Source organism: Mya arenaria, chromosome 3 (genome assembly GCF_026914265.1).
Source record: "Mya arenaria isolate MELC-2E11 chromosome 3, ASM2691426v1".
In the NCBI taxonomy this organism is placed as follows: Eukaryota; Metazoa; Mollusca; class Bivalvia; order Myida; family Myidae; genus Mya; species Mya arenaria.
The window spans coordinates 21,531,063-21,553,693 of NC_069124.1; the positions used below are offsets into that span (position 1 = coordinate 21,531,063).

General features: G+C 33.2%; 1 protein-coding gene across 1 annotated transcript in view; it reads right to left on the reverse strand.

Moving 5' to 3' along the window:
• The window catches only part of LOC128225821 (uncharacterized), a 66,065-nt gene that overhangs the window by 30,057 nt on the left and 13,377 nt on the right, over positions 1 to 22,631 (reverse strand). Inside the window, exons 4-7 of the mRNA XM_052935718.1 lie at positions 17,508 to 17,711; positions 14,852 to 14,977; positions 11,614 to 11,754; positions 10,721 to 10,861 (exon numbers count right to left, since the gene is read on the reverse strand). Of these exons, the coding sequence (XP_052791678.1) occupies positions 10,721 to 10,861; positions 11,614 to 11,754; positions 14,852 to 14,977; positions 17,508 to 17,711 (612 nt within the window). The remainder of the gene's footprint in view (positions 1 to 10,720; positions 10,862 to 11,613; positions 11,755 to 14,851; positions 14,978 to 17,507; positions 17,712 to 22,631) is intronic.

The following is a 22,631-nucleotide window of genomic DNA, read 5'->3' on the forward strand; positions in this document are numbered from 1 at the left end:
ACAACACATATTCTTTGTTTACCTTCGCCGTATATTTAGATGAAAAGTAGACCTTGGCATATTAAAGGATAATAATACATCCAGGCCAACCAAAAATATATTGTTTTAGTGTGTTGGGTTGTAAGTACTCCCCGAATGAACTGCTGGTTATATTTAGCCTGAAGTGTATTGTATTATTTTTTATACTGTGATACCGTCATAAAAAGATTCATTCAATCACATTTAGTTTAAGTGATTATATGTGCACTAAGGGGTGGAGCGCAACTGCAGATCCCCATCGCTCCTAAAATATGTAAGAGTAATACACTAACACGAATTTGTTAATTTTACAAAATGAAGAAGGTTGCAATGTCATGATATTGAATAATCTACCGGCTGCCATGTTGATCAATCAAGTGTCTTTCACTAATTTGCATTTAAGTTTGAGGCATTTGATACTACTAATAAATCAACGATTGGCTTGTTTTCATCTCAAAACTATGACATTTTGAAGTACTTCCTTATTAAAATAGCATGTGTTTACTTGTGCAGACGTGGAATTTTAAGCTTCGCATAACATTTAATACAAATAAACACTTTTGCGTTTGGCGTGATCGGGAATATTGATACTTCCTACACCGGAAAGTTTGATATCAAATAGCATACGCGAATTCATTTTAAACCATTGTACATGATCTCTGCACGAATTGTCCCAAAGCAAAAAAGTGAGCATGGTCTTATTTCGAGGCAAAAGAAAAAAAAGTCTAAACAAACACTTTACGAGAGACTAGTTCAGATAGTATTAAAAAACACGAACAAACGCCACTTACCTAAAGGTTATATAACTATAACTACACATTTAATATTAATGAATATACAGTGGGAATTTCATTTTGGATTAAGGAAGTTTGAGAGTAAAATGTCCGACCATAGAGTAACATTTTCTTCAAGACAATATGGGCAAAGGACGAATAAAGCACGTTTCTCAGATTAATGCATTTGACCAATATAAACGACAATCGGGGATGATTCCGGCCTGTAGTGGAAGCATGGCCATATGCACATCTGTCTCGCAGAGCACCATGGCACCGGTTCCCATAATATGCACTCCCGAGCATATAGTAAGGCAAGCAGCCGAAGACGTGGCTACACACGCCCCGGATTCAATTAGGGAACAAAAAAGGAGGAGTACATTGATCATCAATTGTATGTCTATAAACATATCGCCACATAAGGAATCCACGCTCGAGCTGTTACAGTACATATGGACTATTCGGAAATGTGACTCTCGTCAAGGCTGTAGTGCGTGGCGTTCTTATGATTAACAATTTCGCCTCAATAAGGCTACAGTAACATTTCCCGGTCAATGATTAACAACGATTTATGGTGGAGATATTATTTAGTTCTTGACAATCCAATTGCCGCCCTGCCACGTAAGAATACTTCGTTCGCATGCTTTCTTTTAATACGGTGCCCTGTCACTGAAAATTTGCAAATTTCAGCATACTTTCTCCACGTGCGGCGTCGACAACCATGGCAATCGTAATCATAGGTGCCATCCTGTACCAGACAGAGGCCAAGACCTAGACGACCCGAGACAACACAATATCACGATGCGCTATAATACCAGATTCGGCCCTGAACTATCTGAAATTAAAGAAGCAGACCATGCCTTATGTCCAATATAAATAAGCACCCTTATAGTATTTTACAAAACGGTTGAAACCGAAAGTTTGTTAAATGATTTTACTCAAGTGTTTGATTTACATTACAGATGATCTAGGCGGGAGTGCATGAACTTATATCAGATACCGTTAACCGATACATAATCCAAGACGGCTGGCAGAGTCGCATCCCTTTTATTTCCCAACCTCTAGCAATGTTCATAGTGTCTCCCATCGGACTGGTCCCATTAATCAGCAAACGAATTTTGTATGATCCCATCTATCCGGCAATGACCTCTCCCTTACATCCGTGCACTATATCAATTTTGACAAGGCAGTCAAAATGGCATAAGATCTAGGTCTGAAATGTCTCTTTTTTAAGAAAGACATTAATAACGCATTAAAACTCCTACCTTTTAAACCTCAATACTTCTCGCTTTAAGGGTTTCCTTTTTATGAGGCGTTTTATTTCGCTAAAGCTCTACTATTTGGAGCCTCAATTAGCTGCGCAACATTTGAGCGTGTTGTTATATATTTAGAGCATTAAGGCCCTTATGTCGTCTAGTTTGTTGATCCATTATCTTAGGGGGCTTCATAAGGGGTGATGAGACTTAACCATCTTGCCTCCGTCTTATGGATACTTTTAGCTGAAATTTGCAACAGTTAAACGTCTCCTTGGCCTAATATAAGCCATATGGACGTTCCGATATCATCTATCAATCTAAACACCAATGATATAGCGGTACGGAACAATAAACTCAAGGAATTCAAAGATATAGTCCACCCGTAACAAAAAACAAGGACAGTGAATAGGAAATTTAAGTATGCTTTCCAATTTGAATGGCCGTGAGGAAGTGTATTCCTGCCAGACATGTCATCATTAGTCAAGGTTGGGGTAGTACTTGTCTTTGACCAGATCGTGTATTGTTTAACGTTGGAGCTTCTATCTCTAGTACATTTTGTGGACAAATTGGAGCTAGCAGTGCTACCTCCGGTGTTTAAGTAATAAGGGCCCTGTTCCTATATAATATGGCAGACACTTTACGAGTTTTTATTAACATTAATCTAGCGATCAGACTACCAACGAGATATTAACGCTATTTACGCGTGAGGTTGTATTCGAAAATTGTGGCCATATTTACACGGCCTCTAAACGCCAGCTTCACCACTTTACGGCGGTGCAAAGAATAAGAGCTGTCGATACTTCCGTGGTGGAGCTGTGCCCTATGTTTACATGAACAAACGTGAGTATGGTTTATATTTTATTTGATAATTTCATTTAACGGATATATTTCGAAAATCGGAGAATGTAATGTACCGTGTAAGAATACTTCTACCGCAGGCTGGTTACTATTTCGTTTCAATATTGTGTAAACTGTGGAGCTTTTCTCCCGAATCAGACTTGTATGTGCATATTTTGAGATCTGATTGCATAGCAAGTACATTTCGGTGCTTACACATCCCGTAAGAACATTCTCACGCATGCAAACATATCTAGAATGTATGCCGGAACACAACAGAACTGATAAGCACTTCTTAAAAAGGAAAAATGCACATATTTATAAAAGTGGTGGCGCTTTTGCCCTAGTGGTGGCGCTGAAACAAAACTCTTCGCGAACTACCTTAACCTTTCTGAAAACTATTTCGAAAACAAACGGCTAGGTGCTTTAGTTTTACATAGAACTATAAGTATCTATCATGTGTGTCCAATACGGATAGGGAAATCTGACCCGAGTGCAGGCGCATAAGCCGGTAACAAGGCTTGCCGAGTTACCGGCCACGCAGCGTGGCCGAGGAACGGATTTTTCGATCCGGTTTATATATTTTCTTGCATATCTAAAAATTATCAATTTGTGGGAAAATTGACGTAAAAACGCAGTTTCGTACATTTTACCAAAAAGCGTACAATAAAATATATAAGAAGTGGCGCGTTGTTGGGCGTGACTTATCTTACATGGGGGTGTACGATGCGTTTATCCAGCACTTGTCACATGACCGGAAACACACGTCCGGTATGCAAGAATACTTCTCTCTTAACCGGAAACACATGCTAGATACTTATGGTTTAAATTAACAGCACCTAAAAATAGTTTTCAGTAAGGTTAGATTCGTGTAGAGTTTTGTTTCCGCTAGAAGTATGCATAACCAGCATAACAATGAATGATAAACATAGCAACCTTAGTATTCATCCCAAAAGCGTTAACTTTTTATATTACTTCAAGCGCAAAACAAACTCGATTACGGAGTAGATAACGCCACCACTACTCGACAGCGCCTACACTAGGGCAACAGCGACACCACTTTTATAAATATGTGCATTTTTCCTTTTTAGTAAGTGCTTATCAGTTTTGTTGTATTCTGGCATAGGTAATATGCGTAACAGTTATGTTTGCATGCGTAAGAATGTTCTTACGGGGTGTGTAAGCACCGAAGTGTACTTGCTATGCAATCAGATATCAAAATATGCACATGTCCGATTCGGGAGAAAAGCTCCTGGCACCACAGTTTGCACAATATTGAAAAATGAAATAGTAACCAGCCTGCAGTAGAAGTGTTTTTACACGGTACCACATTATCGAAATATATACGTAAAATGAAATTGTCAAATAAAATATAAACCATACTCACGTTTGTTCATGTAAACATAGAGCACAGCTCCACCAAGGAAGTGTCGACAGCTCTTTTTCTTTGCACCACCGTAAAGTAGTGTAGCTGGCGTTTAGAGACCGTGATTTAGTGATGTCGTGGACTTTAAATGACTACAAAAGATACATTCTGTAAGCAAAGGAATATTGACGTTGAAGCCATAATCTTTATGTGTGTTAATGTTAAGTTTCAAATGCGTAAAACATTTAAAAACAACAAAACGCAACTATATGGGGATACTTACACATAACCCTTCCAGTGAATGGTTCAGATAATGCATATTATATAAGTAACAAACACATCAGAACTTCAACTATTTTAATTTCATATCTTCTTAAATTAATCCAAATGAAATACAAAACCCGTGGCTATTTCAAACTCGATCCCTTCTGTTTCCGAGTTACTGAAAAATATGACGGGACACTGGCAAAGTCATACAACACCGTGTCCTGTCTAAAATAGTCAGTTATGATAAAAGTTATCATTAGTTTACTTTTCTGGTTAAATATCGCCGTTTATCCTTTCATGTTTCACAACAATATGCAGGCTGATACAAACATTAAGAGTCATTCATACCACAGTTCACCTATAACACATAATAGATTAGAAGTGCCTGGTTGATTAACACTTAAAATAAGTTATATTTATGACAATTTGGATAAATAATCCTGCCGCCCTCATTCGCCTATCGTCTGTTTACTGGGGTTGCACTCACTGCAAAAGCAAAACAATACCGAAGTGGTTAACGAACTAGCGTGCAAATTTCAATGTTGACCTTCATTCATCATTTCAACATTATAATAGTTATATAAGTCTTTACTTGCATATTTATAATGCAATGGTATACATTTAACAATTCAAATGTCTAACTTTCTGTTACGTCAAGGCTATCATAATCAGATGATTGAGATGGTCCTGTCGTTGTAAAGTAGTTGGTGTCTGTCTTCTGTTCTTCTTTCCTGAACATAGAATGCTATTATATACCCTGAACAAGCTTCTTTATTGGTAACTTTTCATTTGGAAATACCTTTCAAAATATATATATCAAGATAAACGTCTGGAACTTGCTTGCTCTTTCTAAAGCAAACATTAAGAGTAGTGTAATATATGAACGATATTTGACCAGTTATTTACGGTTCTTTGCCAAAGAGAATTTTCGTTCAGTTTATTGAATATAGGTTCCGAAATGTAATCTTAAAAACAATCAGAGGTCAAGATAGTTATATTAGCTATATTTAAACCACTTATAAGAAATAATGGAAACATTTTGTCATACTCTTTAACATATACAAACGTTTTTACCGTTTTCTGAGTTTTTAATTTACAAGCAGCTTTTGTATATTGTGTTTTATTTAAAATATGTCAACCTTTTCGGGGGATTACCATACTTCAGTTTCTCTTTCTATAATGACACGTCAAAAACATCTTGCACAATTATTCCATACATATACATGCATGAATAGCAAATGTTGTAGGAAATCAATTGGATGATTTAGAAAAAAAAATGAGTTGACGTATAAGAATAGGTGCTCAAATATGATCCTGTTCGCTTACGTAATTGGTTTCGATAATTAGGTGACTCAACGTGTAAGGCCATAAACCGATGAATGTAAAACAAATGACATTAAATACCTGAAGCTTGCCTACCTTCTGCAATACAATAATACAAAAACAACATTTGCTATGGCTGAAACAAACAGCAATGTTGATGAGACAGCGGCAACAACAACCGCTATGGTATTTCCGTCTTTGTGAGTCGACTGATCTTCGTTTTGATTAGACTCTGAAATAATGTGAAGACGTGAGTAAATATATGGAATTTACTAGTTATGGACTCCATTCTGCCCAGAAATGGAGAATATTCTTGAATATTTCGACCTTCGCTGAATGTTTTTTTCGAATAAAATTTCACAGGGAGAAATCTCTTGATTTAAAAACAGTATCAACATATTTTAAATGTTTGGTTATATAAAGAACGAATGCACGTGCCAGACATACTCTTAAAGAATCGATGAAGTGACTTCCATCTCTCATTCCTTTTATTAACGGCCTTTGCGATTATCATCCGATAACTGAATTAAATTCAATAAACATGAACAGTTAACAAGTAGAACGACTGTTTGTACTTAAATAAACCAATACCTCGTATTAATGATGTCAACATGTATGAACAGTTGCTATTTTGCAAGTAAATTCAATTTTTCCGCTTCCTTTGTTTTGTTTTTTGAATGTCAACGCAGAATAAAAAAACGCCGCCCTAACAGTCCACGCTGGTTATCAAACACTAGCACATCTTCCTAAACTGCGTTCGCGTTTGCCACCCTTTGGGATTTTAATAATAAATATGTTCAAGCAGATCAATAAAATTTTATTTATTTAGTCAAGACATTATTTTGCAGTCGCCAAAATTGATTTTAAGGCGAAAATGGAATTCACGTGTGAACATTATACGGCCCGCAAAATAATAATCGAAAAATCTTCCTGGGCCGCAAAACTGATAATCGCTGAGTCATGCAAATAATCGCGAAATCCCTGTACAAATGTGTTACTATATATAGTAACATATGTATTAAATGCAAATTTAGAATAGCTTATCCTGTAATTGATTTGATTGTGTCAGCAGGCCACGAAAAACTTAAATCAGCACGTTTAAAAGACTTTTTTTATAATTTGTTTAAATATGGCTGTGATAAGTATTTCAATTTTACATTAAAAATCAACTATTGTAGTTGTATAGTTGCAAGTTGTATATTTTCCCGCGATATTATGACGTCATTTGACAAATGAGTTGCGTGATTGATGTCATTATCGGGGAGATGGCTCCACACGCGTTAACTAGCCCAACTGCGTTCATGCCCCGATATTGACATCGATCGCGCAATTCATTCAAGAATTAAATTAAACACACAATCAAGTTTGAAGTATCCACCCTCGAGAGGATAAACAATAAGTACAAACCCTCGTCACAATACTGTCCCATATATCCCTTTAAACATCCTTTACGGCATGTTCCATCTCGTTTGTTGCAATCTCCGTTCGTGCAAAAAGGACAATGGTGGATACAGTCTTCGCCAAACGTTCCGTCTCTACATGCTGCAAAATACGTATAAATGACGTTGTTTTTTTTCAAAAATGTGCTCAAATAAGAAGCTCTTAAAATATGTAAGTGACAAAGATAGATTTAAATATATGTTTTGTTCATATCAACTTGGATTGTTTATTATAGATCTAGTTTTCATTATGTGTACACAAAAATAACTTAAGTGTACTGCAGTGCTCGTTAATGATAAGCCGAAGCCATATGCACATCCATCAAACAATTGGTCGCATATGAAGTTAAATATAAATTTTCCACTGCAGTTACCGCTACAGCTGAACAGACATCCGTTACAATATTTTCAAAAACTAACACTTGTTTCTTATATTTCCGATATACCCAGGTCAACACCCGTTAGAGCACTTCTTTGCCGTACGTGGTAATCCCACCTCGGCACTGTCCAAAATGTAATAAACAATCTTCGTCTGATGTACAGGCTTAATACATTAGTACATACATAGCATTGATGGCATTGTTTCATTGACTTCAGACATCAGAACCCCAAAGACATCAGAACGTCAGCTAATTAGTTGTACACAAATATATTTTTATCTAGGCAAACATCTATTTGGACTATGACAATTTCTGTTTTTGCACTACACTACAGTATTTCCATTAGTGTGGCCAAAATGGAGTGTAAAAGCATTATCCGTACATCAATAAAGACTAGCATAGGTCATACTTAATAATATATTAACATAATTGACAGCAATAAAGACATCAATTGAGGCCATAGTGCATAGATTAACTGTGGAGCGTAATATTTTATTTCGTTATACAGTTACAGCCTAAAGGAATATATTGTGATAATTTAAACTACGTAATCTTAATCTAACAAAAACGGGGCTTACACAAAATAATTTTGAAACTGGATGAAACGACACTATGAACATATATAAATATTAAAAATATGGTATAATAGTTTGAAACCCAAGACGTCATAATTATTTTTTTATATGAAGCTTAGCATCTGTTGCAACACTAACTATTAAACCTCTTTAATTTTCGATATAGCACAAGTTTATGTAAATATTGACACTGGGTGATGAGTATTATATAAAGTTAAATTTTCTAAAATGATCTAGAATTGGTTTTAAGGCTTTCCGTTGGCCTTGGTTTCGTTTGACCCAATTTTAATTGAAAATATTAAAATCGTAAGAGATGTAAATGCAGCTCTAGACGACATATTGTGATGGTGCTTTATAGTATGAGTATGTTGAGTACAACGTTATAACGGTTATCTGATCTGTGTTTACGCCTATGACTTTTATAGTACCTTAAAAACAAAGCACGACTCGAGTTGAAGATATATATCCTTTATATCCAGGTTCAAACAATGCTTAAACAATAACTATTGTCTAGGTTCATACTTTTCATGATCACATTCTGTATTATAACTGACTTTGTATTGACATCCACTTCGATTGTGTATTGACGCCGTTATTTCATTTTTCAACTGTTTATTTATATGGTTTGTACAATTTAAACCGCTAACCGTTTTCATTCTGCATTTAATCATTTAGGAAACTCTTTGTGAGTAAAGTTCAATAATGTATTTGAACTTTAAGATGATTTTATTATATATTTAATATATTTTTTACTCTGTATAACAAATGTTGTATTCCACTCTAAACTTGACGACGATGAGTAAACTTACTCTAAAATTAGAGTTGTTTTTGAGAAAAAGGCAAGTCGCAAAAGGGCGAACAACAATGTGATGCAAATTGGGTTCATGCATCAATTCCATTGTTTGTTGAATGTAAAGACGTTGCGTACATTGTTGGCGTACATCGGGAATTTGTTATTTTTTTACACTTCTATGCTTCATGAAATTTGTTATAGGAATACGATTGTTTATATTTTTATGACCGGAAAGGCAAAAATATAGCCCTATTAGTAAATACGGTTGCATATTTGATTTTTAAATAGTATAATCTTAATTCGACATATAACAATAGAAATCATAATATACCAATGCACATTTTTAACGGCTTAGTAAATAAAAACAATCCGCCATAAAAGAAGACTCGTTGACGTGACGTCAAATTTATATGACCTAATCATATGCAGTTCAAGACTTCCGGTAAAAAATGGTATGCGAAAGACAAATCAATTTGAAAAAGTAAGATTTGATTTTTTCTCGCGACCAGGTTTGTAAAAACTTCTGTTTATCTATTGATTGTTTTTTATAATATTTATGTCGACAAAAAGTACATTAATTCTACCTTTTCATTAGTAAGGGTTTGTCCTATTTTGACATTGATTTTAGCGTTTAATATATGTATACTTTAATCTAGCCGCGATGTCACGCGTGTTAATAAATGCAAAAAAAGTTAACTATGTTGTTACGTGCCCAAATATTTAAAGAATTATGCATTTGTTTAGAATTGCTGCAAAATACATTAAAGTGTATTGAACACATGCAAATTGCAAAGTCTAGCCACGATGGCACAGCCTTGAAATTAACGTAATGTCGACGTTACGTTTGAAAACTAACTCTCATAATTAGATTAAAATGAATTATGTATAGATCCTTTCTACTCCACTATATAGATGAAGTTTGAAACTTGAGCAGAAAACTAACCTACTATTGACTAGAAAAGAAACAGACGTTTCAAATGTATAAGCTTCATTACTATATACCATAAAAATGCAAAAACAAACTTAACATGCATAAAAACATCAACGGTCAAAGAAAATGTATATTTACATGTTGTTTCAGCTTCCCCGAAAAAAAACGAAAATCAAGAGAAAATATATCAGAAAAATGTACGAGACAAACAATGTGCAATAGTTCATAATTAGTTTGTAATAAATTGTATATTTGAGTATGAAATTTTACGTCGAACACTGACATATGTTAGTATACAATCTTGTTTGTGTAATGGTATTTTCATATAGAGGTTGAATAAACAATATGCGTACACAAATATCAAATATTTCTTAAAATATCGAAACAACATTACTTATGAGAACTGTAGCCCAAACACGTAAAGAAATCCTCAAGTAACGTTAAAAGGGTTGAAAATGACGATAACAAACAAAACTAAAACGTTGTGTTATCGATGTCGAAATATATGTGCAGTGTTCAACATTTAAGCAAATACAAATATGCCACCTGGTGAACCTGGTGAAAGTTTGATGAACAGTTTGGGCCAAACTCTCCGGGGGCACAGGCTTGGACATAAATTCAGTTAACTAACTCTATTGCATTTAAGTAGCTTATTTTCGCTGCACACGGTTATTTTGCGCTTACAACTCACCTCAACTAAAAAAAAAACTTTTAATAAAAGTGTTTGGAGTAAATGATATTTCTTAAAAAAACGATACTTACGAGTTGAGCAAAAATCTCCTTTGTATCCGGGTGCACATCCGCTCGGACAATGGCCGCTGTGGACATTGCACGTTGTGTTCTCGCCACTACACTGACCGCAATGTGACGTACATCCTGGTCCATACTCTCCGGGGGAACATTCTGTAAAAGTAATTATTATACTGACCTCTTTTTCTATGTTAATCCTTAAACGATATTGGGACGTCCGGATGTTTGAAGGAAATTAGAGTTAAATCAAATTATATGTTTTTTTACTCGATTTTTTTAAAGAAATAGTACAGTATAAAAACACTTATTAGATGTCACTATCATGCATTGTTATTTAAAGTGACAATCATATATAAAATCAATACATACACATGTGTAATAAACATAAATTTTACTTCCTAAAAATGCATTTATAGAAACTATTATTAACTGATAACAAGATTGTAACCGTTTATCTAAAAATGCGCTCATATTAAATGACTGGTGGATCCTAAAAGATTTACAGTAATCAACTATTGTCTAATGAGGTTGAAAATCCATGTTTACTGCACATTTATTTAAAATAAAACACGGTATCCTTCATAGACATCTTTGTACATCTTTTAGTTTAACAATTTTGTAAACTTCTTGTGAGCAACGTACAAAACAACACTTACCTCTCAGAATACGAGCATGTTGATGTCTTTTCATTTGCAAAAGGATGTCATTAATTGATATGAAGATCAGAATTGTTATTGCTGTATTATGGTAGGAAAATATTTTGAACGAGTTTGTAACTTTGATCCTTCAAATTAACTTGCATGATTTGTCATTGTTATAGTTCATTTCGAACCAAACATTATGTTAATATAAAAATGTAAAACATAATATTTAAATCCTTGAACAATAATGACATAATAACACACTGGTTTTGCAGAATTCCCCTTTGTATCCAGCGGCACATCCGGCTTGACAATGCCCGTTGTATGAGTCGCACGTTGTGTTGCCGTCATGACAGTAGCCACAGTGTGATGAACAGTTTGAGCCAAACTCGCCGGCAGCACAGGCTGATGTATGTGTTCAGTTAAAGTGACACTCTTATTCAAAATCAATACATACACATGTATAACACACATACATTTTGACTGATAAACCTTTAACTACTTACTACTAAATAGTACATTTATGGGCATATTAATTACTGGTTATTAGACTGTAACCGTGTATTTAATAGCTGAAAATGCAAAACTATTATATGATTCTTGAATGCTTAAAGATTTACTGTGATCTACTATAGTCTCATAAGGTAGATATACTGTGTTTAATACACATTTCTATCAAATTAAACTTGGTATCTCTTATAAGAACCATTGTTTTCGACATTATTCATCCTTTTTGAATAACTAATTGTGGTAAATCTAATATGGAAGAGAGAGTGCATCTTTAATTAACTCTATTGCATTTTAGTAGCTTATTATTACTGCACAAATTTCATTTTCGGTTACAACTCACTCTCCGAAAGACTTTTTTATTTACACTGCCAATATTAGTAATTTAAAGAAAAAACGATACTAACGAGTTGAGCATACATCTCCTTTGTATCCGGATGCACATCCGCTCGGACAATGACCGCTGTAGACGTTGCACGTTGTGTTCCCGCCACTGCACTGACCGCAATTGGACGTACATCCGGCTCCATACTCTCCGGGGGAACATTCTGTAAAAGTATTGACATTATTACTGACGACATCTTCATTCTTAATACTTATACAATGTTTTTTTTCTTTCGGAATATTGCACGTAGAGTGTTTATGATCATTCACAGTACAATTAAAACAATAAAACATAACTATATGTTATTTTGTCAATGGGTTTAGCAAAACAATACAAGAGTAAAAGGACAAGAGCTTTATTTTACGATTATGCAATTCGATTTCAGTTGTAAGCAATTTGTTCACGTATACAGAGCAAATTTCAAAAACACACACTAATTCTGAGGATATATTCATATCGTTGCCGTTCATGTCATGTCTAAGGTTAAACAGTTTTTATGAATTGCACTAAAGAAAGAAATAGTTGTTCATTATTGCAAATGGAAAATCGTATCAAAAGGGTTCGCATCTTGGCCATTCAAAGCCACTTTTGTGTTTGTTATTTTCTTAAGGAATCATGCATTTTGTGTATGGAAAAAGTAAATTGGAAACATAATTTAAAATGATTTATAACCCAGTTTCAACTGGCGTGATTTGCAGAATTCCCCTTTGTATCCAGCGGCACATCCGGTTGGGCAGTACCCGCTGTATGCGTCACATGTCCTATTGCCGTCATGACAGTAACCACAGTTTGATGTACAGTTTGGGCCAAATTTGCAGGGTGCACCGGCTAGAACATTTATTTTGTTTACCAACTCTATCACAGTTTGGTATTTGTCTGCCTTTGCATAGTTATAATAGTTTTTGCGTTACAATGTTTAGTATCCAATGAAAACATTTAAATTGCAACAAATAAATTGCGGGATATGATCAAAATTGCGCTGGTCAAAAGGTGCCAAATTGCGTTCATATCCCCGATAATGACATCAATCCCGCAACTCATTACTACTATATTTTCACCAATAGTTCATTATTTCATTCAAGAATTGTAAAAAAAAATCTTCATTTCATTTACGAAAACCTTTCAGTGACCCATTCTTACTCATTCTGTAAATAAAACAACCGTGACGATCCAAAAACGTTATATCAAATGACTTCACAATAACGCGGGAAAAGATCAACCACTTGAAATCACTTGTAAACGTAAAATTGAAACAGTAATGGCAACAATACATTTAACATATCATAAATTTACACTTCCTAAAGAGTTTATTAATATTTTCGGGACCTACTGACACAATACAAACTAAATAAAGATCAACAATTTTCATTTACTTTGTCATGTATAGGATTTGCGATCCGAACATATCCGAATATGTTGCGTTCATTTTGAAAAGGAAGTTAAAGTGTAAATATTGTACAATTAAGTTTATAATTAAAACAATGTTTCTGTATGTTTCATTATATTTTGCAGATCTTGAAAATTATTATTATTATTATTATTATTATTATTATTATTATTATTATTGTTGTTATTATTATTATTATTATTATTATTATTATTATTATTATTATAGATACATAAATTCAAAAGGCGCTTTGTTTTCGAATACCAAGTTATACTGTAAAATAAATAATTATATATATTAATAATTTGTCCAACGCAATTGCATAAGCAATTCAAGTTTCAAAATACGATAGTACGTATTCCACCAAGCAAATAAGGGCGTATTACATTCTGCTTACGACACATCATAAGCGAAAATACTGCGTCATTAAAATGACATGTATTTTGAATCAAGTTTTCTATACGTCATTTAACCAGTGTATATCAAATCGGTTATAAGTACTCCTTTAAAATCCGGAACGGCGTGTTCGACTCTCATGGATATTTGAAGATATTGGTTTTATTGAGCTTGCGCCACATAAATTACGATTTTGTAAACATCCACTCGAGTCGAACTAATCACCATTTATATAATTTAATATATTATGGTGAATTGATCCCATAATTGTTTAAACATGCAAAAGCTGTTATGAACATGTAAGATTTTTAATTACATTATTCTCTTTTAAGATAAATTGCACATACCCTTTTTGCATTAGTGAATTTGTCGTGAGTTCTAAAGGGTATCTCAGCGCACATTGACTGTATTATGACTTGACCTCGAAGTAACACCATTTAGATTTTAAAATATTCTAAATGTATCATGTGACATGTACCAGAAATGACTGCAATTTCCAGAATGTCACATGTCACTTATGAGATTTAAAACTCGTTTAAATCATGATGGTATAAAAATTCGATGCAATGAATAAATTATATTATTTGTTAAATAGCTTAAGCAAGTATATTTAAATTAGCATGTGTATAAAAGGACCGTATTTTGGTCACAGGCGGTCCCGTTCCATCTCAGAAGGCAAACGGAGCACGCCCCGTTGCCGTATCGCATTCAACAGCACAGTGACCTTCATGTAGACAATTTTGATAACTAGTATAAGTGAGTATACACTGCACCAAACTGGCAGGCTTGTTAGAATCATTTATCTTATTTTACAAACATATGCATACGTTGCTGACATGCCTCCTTCTGCCATCCTTTTTGACATATTGGACAGTGTCCTGTTGCCATATCGTAGTCACCTTCACAATGATTTTCATGGAGACACCCGTAGCCAAAGTATCCTCGTCTGCAAACTAATTGTATTTCAAAGTTAAATATCGTGTCTTGTATAATATTAAAATATCAAAACGCGATACTACAATTAAACAATCGCACAAACAGAAGGCTTACACAGACAAGCATATCGCTAAAAAACGATGAATTATCTCCGATGTCGTACAACTTCGAAAGCAAATAACACAAAAACAAAGTCCAGACCCCAGTTTTATAAAAACCTTAACGTGGTAAGACAGATACCTAGTATCTATTTTTCGATAACCGTTCAGGCAAGTTTCTAGCTAACGCATGCTTTTAAAGACAGATATACATAATTATATGCAAACATGAATGACAGTAAAATATGAATATATTTACAAATAAATCGGCAGAATGGCATCATTTTTAAAATATTTTAACAGAACCCCCACTAGCACATTTTAATCTATAACGTTTAGATTATGGTAAGGGCATGTTCCATGTCCCTCGACCATTCGACAGCCAATGCGGAATGAAGGAACTATCACTATTATGTGTATTCTGTAATTGAGTGAATTCTATTTTGAAATTTAACGGAAAATAATTTGTATAAGAACAATGTCAACTTTACACATTGAGAGCGTAAACACATAATTATCGAAAAAGAAAGAAATACGTAGGAATTCGTCGCGGTCTATGACTGATATTCTTTTATGTTAATGATGTATAAGTATTTATTGCTTCTCCCTTATGTTTGGAATGGTAACCCGTGCTAAGTTTAGAACCGACTACATAGGGCATAAAGTGAAGAACACACATCAAAATGATTTGCACATTATGTTGTTAGCATTTCAAAGTATTTTCCCAATGGCTCGCTGGTAAAGTATGTAATAAATAAATCATACCTACTCTTCGTCGTATTGAAAACTAGTATGTTTTAATATGGTCATTTATGTAAATAATGTATATTAGTTGTGTACTTTGTACAAGTCTAAAATAAACACTTCCGCCTGTCTGTCTTTGTTTGTTTGTCGGTCTGTCTGACAAAACTTTGTAAAAAATGGCAAAAGAAACAAAGACTTTAATTGATAACACGAACATTAAACAGTACTAGAACGTTATATTGTTTATTAAAGCTAAACGGTATTCAGGCTTCCAAATTAAAATAAAGCAATATAATTCTGGATTCTGGTCCTAGAATAAGCGGTATTTGGGATTCCTGTAGTAAAGCGACAGTAAATGTAAATGTCATTACTTGATGAATCTGCAAAACAACATAAGTGTATTCTGCACGGGGATTAAAGAAACGTTAAAGTATCGATCGTAGAACAGTCAAATATAAAAAATCATTATACTTATATATACATCATTAAGTTATTACTCAATAAATCACTCATTTTATTTATCCATAAAACAAACTGTCATGATAGTCTTATCATTTGGTTCCTATACAAGCACAAATGCTTATTGAGTATGTTCATATAACTGGTAGGACAAACATTTAAAGAATATTATTATTTAAACATGAACTGAATTGTTTTATACATGTTTATACTATATGTATCTTTTGTACTTAATGTTAACCTTTTTGTCAATACTTCCTTTCAAACAAACATACGCGTGCAGCTATGCCACGTGTATGTATTTTGTATAAAAGATGATTATGCATGACTTTATGATATCATCAAAAAAGACAAATAAGCGTAATAGCGAGTTGGCTAAACGTTTTTTTTTTAACTCATGTAGCAATTAAAATAAAAGCGTATTAATAATATAGAACAAAAGGTTTAGTTATTAACTAAAAAATAACTATGAAAAAAAAAAGAAAAAAAAAGTCCAGCTTCAAAAGCTTAAATATAAACCATTTTTAATAACACAGGGCCAAACATGTGACTTTGCTTTAATAAAAACAATTGCATGTGACTCCTTCAATATCTTTGTTTAATCTACCTCAAATGCGTTTAGATAAATGAATAAACTTCATCAAGGAAAATAATGTAAATTTTTCAAAATAAGCATATTAAAAGTAACATGGGTTGGCATTTTTTGTAAAATGCATCTAATTAAATTTATTAAAATTAATGTAGTTTGAACTGAGTCTATGCAATTCTGTATTTTACTCGCAATATGGTGTTACAATGCGGCAAGCCAAATAACTTTAAAAGCGCACACTATGATTTGATGCAAAATATGTTTCATTCGAATCTTTATCATGTTCCACTCCTTTAACTATTATGACCAAGACATGGGTATGATTTGTATACAGTTAAAAAAGAATAAGATATATTTTCGCGCTTTTTAAACAAGGGAATTTGTGGCTACGTGGTCATTTAATCTAAAAACCCATGTATAAAAGACTAATATCTTTATTTGCTAAAAAGCATATGTTTCTTGAGGGTTTTGATCATTAAATTCAAATGAATTAAACTTGATTAACATCACAATAAAGATTTTATTTTTGCATCAACTTATATTATGCGCCGTCAAACAGTGTCTGCGATAAATCTATAAGAAGCACGCAATTCTTTAAGAAAGATTCAGTCTTGTAAAAAAATACAAGTATTCCAATATTTACTTCAACAGTATTACCTTGATCAAACACTTTGACTTCACATATGGTCATGTATGTTCTGTCCATTTTTCTTATATCTATAATTTGCACTGAGTCGGGTGGGTCTATCCGAATAAAATATATATAGTCTCCTTCATTTGGATTTCCGGTGTAAATCGATCGAAGAGAGGAACTGCTATTTCCAACAGAAACATTAAACGGTGTTCCTTGCCAATAATTTCCTGCAAAAATGTTGCATTTAGTCATTGAACGAGGAGAGACATATATATTCTATATATATAGAGAGAGAAAAGAATATATTTTAAAACTATTATGATCCCCGACTATCGTTGCTGCGAAATGAAAACTCCAATGTGCGTGTGGTTACATAATTTAAATAGAAAGCACACCTTTTTAAACGTTTCAAGTTTCAAGTGTTACGTAAGCGATGCTGTTTTATATAAGCATATGGATTTTATACGTTTTATAAACGAATGAAACAAATATTTATTTACTCGAATCAGACCGCCCTGTTATTTGAATGGCCTGAATCAGATATGGTTTTCCAATGTTTATCGTCCACCAGGGATCATTTGTGATACTGCAACAATGGCATATAGGTGGGTTTGTATTCCCGTTTATATAATTTATTGCCATTTCAGCACTATGTATATGGGATCCTTCGTGGTAAGGAGAACCCATTTCAACTGAAATATTTCCTCTGGGAATATGAGGTATAATATCTGAAATAGTAGAGTTTTCATATTATTCCATCTAAATAAAAATACTGTATATTGATGTTTTCATTTTATTTTATACTGCTACTTAACCAACCAACCTAACAACCTTGACTTTATATGAACATGCTCTGGTGTTTCTTTTCTGCATTCAAACAGCTACGTCTTTAACTGTAGCAACTGTTTGTAAAAAAGCAATGCGAAGAAATCAGAAAAATCCTATGTAAAGTTGAATGGTTGATGATTGAATAATATTGATGAACTAAAATAAATTGAATATATGTATCGATACTAAGCAAATTGAATAAAGAATACTAGCATTGTCTATTAAGGTATTAGCCATGTAATACAACTCGGGAAACATCGGATAACATCGACATATATTGCCACTCGCCGTAACAGATCGCGACGAACATCGGGCGTATTCGGGCTGTACCGGATGTTGCTATTTTTAGAAACAGAAGGTATTTCCCCGCTATTTGTAGGTCAATAATGGAATTTCTACATCGTAGTATTTGGAAACTCGGTGATGTTTTTCTCATAAATATATATTTAAAATAAATAAACACTAAAAGTGCACGCTGACAGTTGATTAAGATACATATAACAATTTGAGTCATTGCAGTAAAACATGGATTATAATTGAGTTATACGCGTAAGAGAAGATTTTCTGTCGAAAAAACGAACAGTCAACAATCAGCATGGAACTGGGATATTCAGATATTCGTATCAAACTCAAAGGGCTATGAATGTTAGTATCCTTGAGCAGTTTTGTACGTTGATGTGTTCAAAAACGTTTGTTTTGTTAAATTATCTTTTGAATTCTTAAATCTTTTTTATTAGCTAAATGTCAAGACAGCATGCTCATATTTTTACATGTACTTAAGTACATGTTACGTTTACTTATAAATGTACATGTTAAATATTTTAATATGTACTTATGTACATTATTTATGTATATGATATGAGTATGTAATCTTTAATTTGATTCTTTTATCTTAGAAAAATTTTAGACTTAAAATTTTGTTTAAAAATGATGTATTTTGGTACGTGCCCTATTTTTAACATACCATAATACATGTACATACCTGTTATTTGTTTACAAAATGCATATTTTCAAAATTAACCTGTGGGGAAAAGTTGTACTTGGTTTGGGGCTTGGAGCCACGACTGCTTGTACACTAGCGACATTCATTGGCTTGGTGTAGGTCTCGTTAAATCCCCAGACTGTCGTGAATCATTATCAACCATATGCACAACAACTACATATCTATGCCTACCAACCCTTACTCTTGTCTAAAATGGATATAAGTGCAGAATGTTTAATACTTGTGAATATGTATTTTACGGTGGCAGTTTCTGCTGGTTGATAATCAGAAGTCTCAATTCTTTCAGGCAGGAAAATGACTGAATATTACTAAGTCAACAACACTCGGTTCTGAAGAATTCCAGCCTGCATTCAATACCATGTTGGATCCTTTAGGGTGAATTTGTCAGCCATGTCTATCCACAAGGCAGTTGCATCTGATAGAGATGAAGTGAGTATTTCATATAAAACATATTTGACTTGGTTTTTGTTTGGTGGTGGTGGTGGTGGTGGTGGTGGTGGTGGTGGTGGTGATGATGATGATGATGATGATGATGATGATGATGATGATGATGATGATGATGATGATGAATTTTATTGATAAATTTTATAATTTTCTTTATATATATACATGTATGTTTCAAAATAATGATGAGAAATATTAAAAAGATAAACTATAGTTTGTTTTGTATATGTATGGCAGTATAATTATATATACTGATTAGTTAGTAAGGCTTTAAAGTAAAACTTTATTCCTTTACAGCACTAAACGTTGAACTTCAAATGTTGAAGAGTGAAGAATTATTGAGAAAAAATCTTAATGTTAGAATACCAATGACAAAATAAAACAGATAGACATCAAATTATCCACAGAGATTGTTTACATGTTATAATATTTAAAAAAAAAACATTAGTTGAGAACTTTCACTCTGACATTTTTGGAGAGGCATTAACGCCAACTTAGTGTTCTTGTTTCTTCACATATTTTAGTTTGAAAGTACACTATTTTTTAAACTTTGTATTCTGAGTTAGTATCATAAGTAAAATTCATTAACTTGGAGGAATACATTCTATAAATAAGTCCAATTAAGCTTTGTAAATTTTAACAAGAAAAATGTTAAGCATTTTATTAGCTATAAAAATGTATGGTTACATGACATTATGTATATTTTCTTCAAGACTGGAGGTAAACTATCGTAAATTGTGTTTCAAATTGTTAAATAGACATCATATATAATATTTAAAATGATTTCAGCAGCTTGCCTTATATTTAACTATTTTTTATAAATTTTATAAAACTGCTATATATTTCAAACATCTAAAAACTGCTCTGTTCCGAAGATCAATCAAATTGATTTTTTCCCATGAGTATCAAAAATGTATCAATATAAGTTTTCTGTTAAATGAGGTTTATTTTACCAGAAACTGTTGTGCTTATTTCATAATCTCTGATAATGCGAAAAAAAAATCAAATATAGACAAAATATTTACTTGTCACTCTTTGAAGCCCTTGGAGTTTGGGAGTGGGTGTAATAAAACATAGATAACTTTTTTTAATTTACGGTAATTTTTTTTTTCAAAATTTGGATAAAAGTCCCATAGTGTACCCTGATTATAACTCTGTTGTCGGTTAAAGCCTTTATAAAAGTGTGTATAACGAGGCTAATACCTTAAAGCATTTAAAACAAAACAAAAACCTACCACTTCCTTTGAATAATTGAAATATTTCCACCTCACAAAGGACAAAAGGATACATTGGTAGGAGGACTGAAGCCGGTCTTGGAAGACTCAATCGACAGAAGCGTGCCTCCGTCGGCGTTGAAATATTCAAATCAAATATACCATCGTTAGGATATGGTGTTGTGGTTAGCGGTAGTATATGACCATTGTTATTTGTGATGTTCGATATTGATAAATGTATATTAAATCCCTCCAACTGATCTGCAAGGATAAGAATATTATTAAGTAGTCAATATTTCGCTTTAATAATAGATGCTTAGTATATAAGCTAAGTTAGTGCCATTACCAAACATCTTGTCAATAAAATTTATGAACTTTTAAATGCATTAGTGTACGCTAATTAGTACAAAGCTAGGAAATAATAATACAGCATGAGCTGTGGTATTTTGGACTAATCTACTTTCATAAATAATCAATATTTCTTTTGCAAGGAAGAAATCATAAAACGGAGTGGGATGTATCGTATATGCATTTACAAACTTAGTTCAAACATTCCGTGGCGTACTCAAGAGATCATGCATAGTCCTTATTTGTTCTTATAAGGACTTACTTTACAAAACACCTAAATTCTGTAAGTTGTTTTAAAAACATTTCAAAATGGGATAATATGTTCTTGCACATAATTTTCGTATTAAAGGGTAAGCTCACTGCTGTATTGGTTGTCTACCCAGTTGTCTATTTGTCACATGTATGCATATATATGAGTTGTTTTAATATATGTAAGAAAACACTCCACACGCTACCGTCATATATTATCGAAATTAATTTTGAAAATGATATATTATTGATCATAATTGTTAGTTCTATTGTAACGTTGTTGTTATTAATGTTGTCGTAAGATTAATATGTGTTGAATGATTAATCGGGTCTATCGTGTTTTCTCAAAGATTCCGTTTAAGCATATGAGCAAGTTATATTCAATAACAAAATCCCTTTAATGCTAAAATTCACAGCGATACACAAACTTGCTGCACGCAGATCAGCTGTTCACTATTTATCTCCTTCCATCGTCGACAGTTTGGACTCAGTCTTTGTTTCCTCAGTCTGTACCCAGTCCGTCGTCAATAGTATCTCTCCTGTCGCCCACATCCGTTGAATCTGTTCTCAACACTATATGTTTTTAATATTTTGCCAATATTTCCGTGAAAGCTTACATGATTAAAGCAAATTCTGCATTGTAAATAGTATCCTTGTTTCAGAATCAGGTATTTGAAATCATGCACTCATGTGTTTATCAAAGTGCATCATCTTTTTATTTGAGTCTGTATTTCGGTCGTAGTATTCCATCTGTTGGTCGTAGTCTTATAGAGCACACTTGTTAACTTGTCATGCTATATCATGTCAAATAAACCTTCCTTGTTTTGTTAATACGAGCCACACGATGCTGTCAATAACCTGTCTACAACTCATCCCATGTTACGAACCTTATAGCCTTTTTTATAATGAAGTTCATTATTTTGTGATAAAATTAGATATAGTTTTAAAAACATAACAGCTTTAGTGGAGTTTGCCGTGCCGTAGTTGCTGTACTTGGATGAAAAGTTGTAATTTTTATTATAATCTTATGAATGATGAAACATTTTACATGACAGAACATT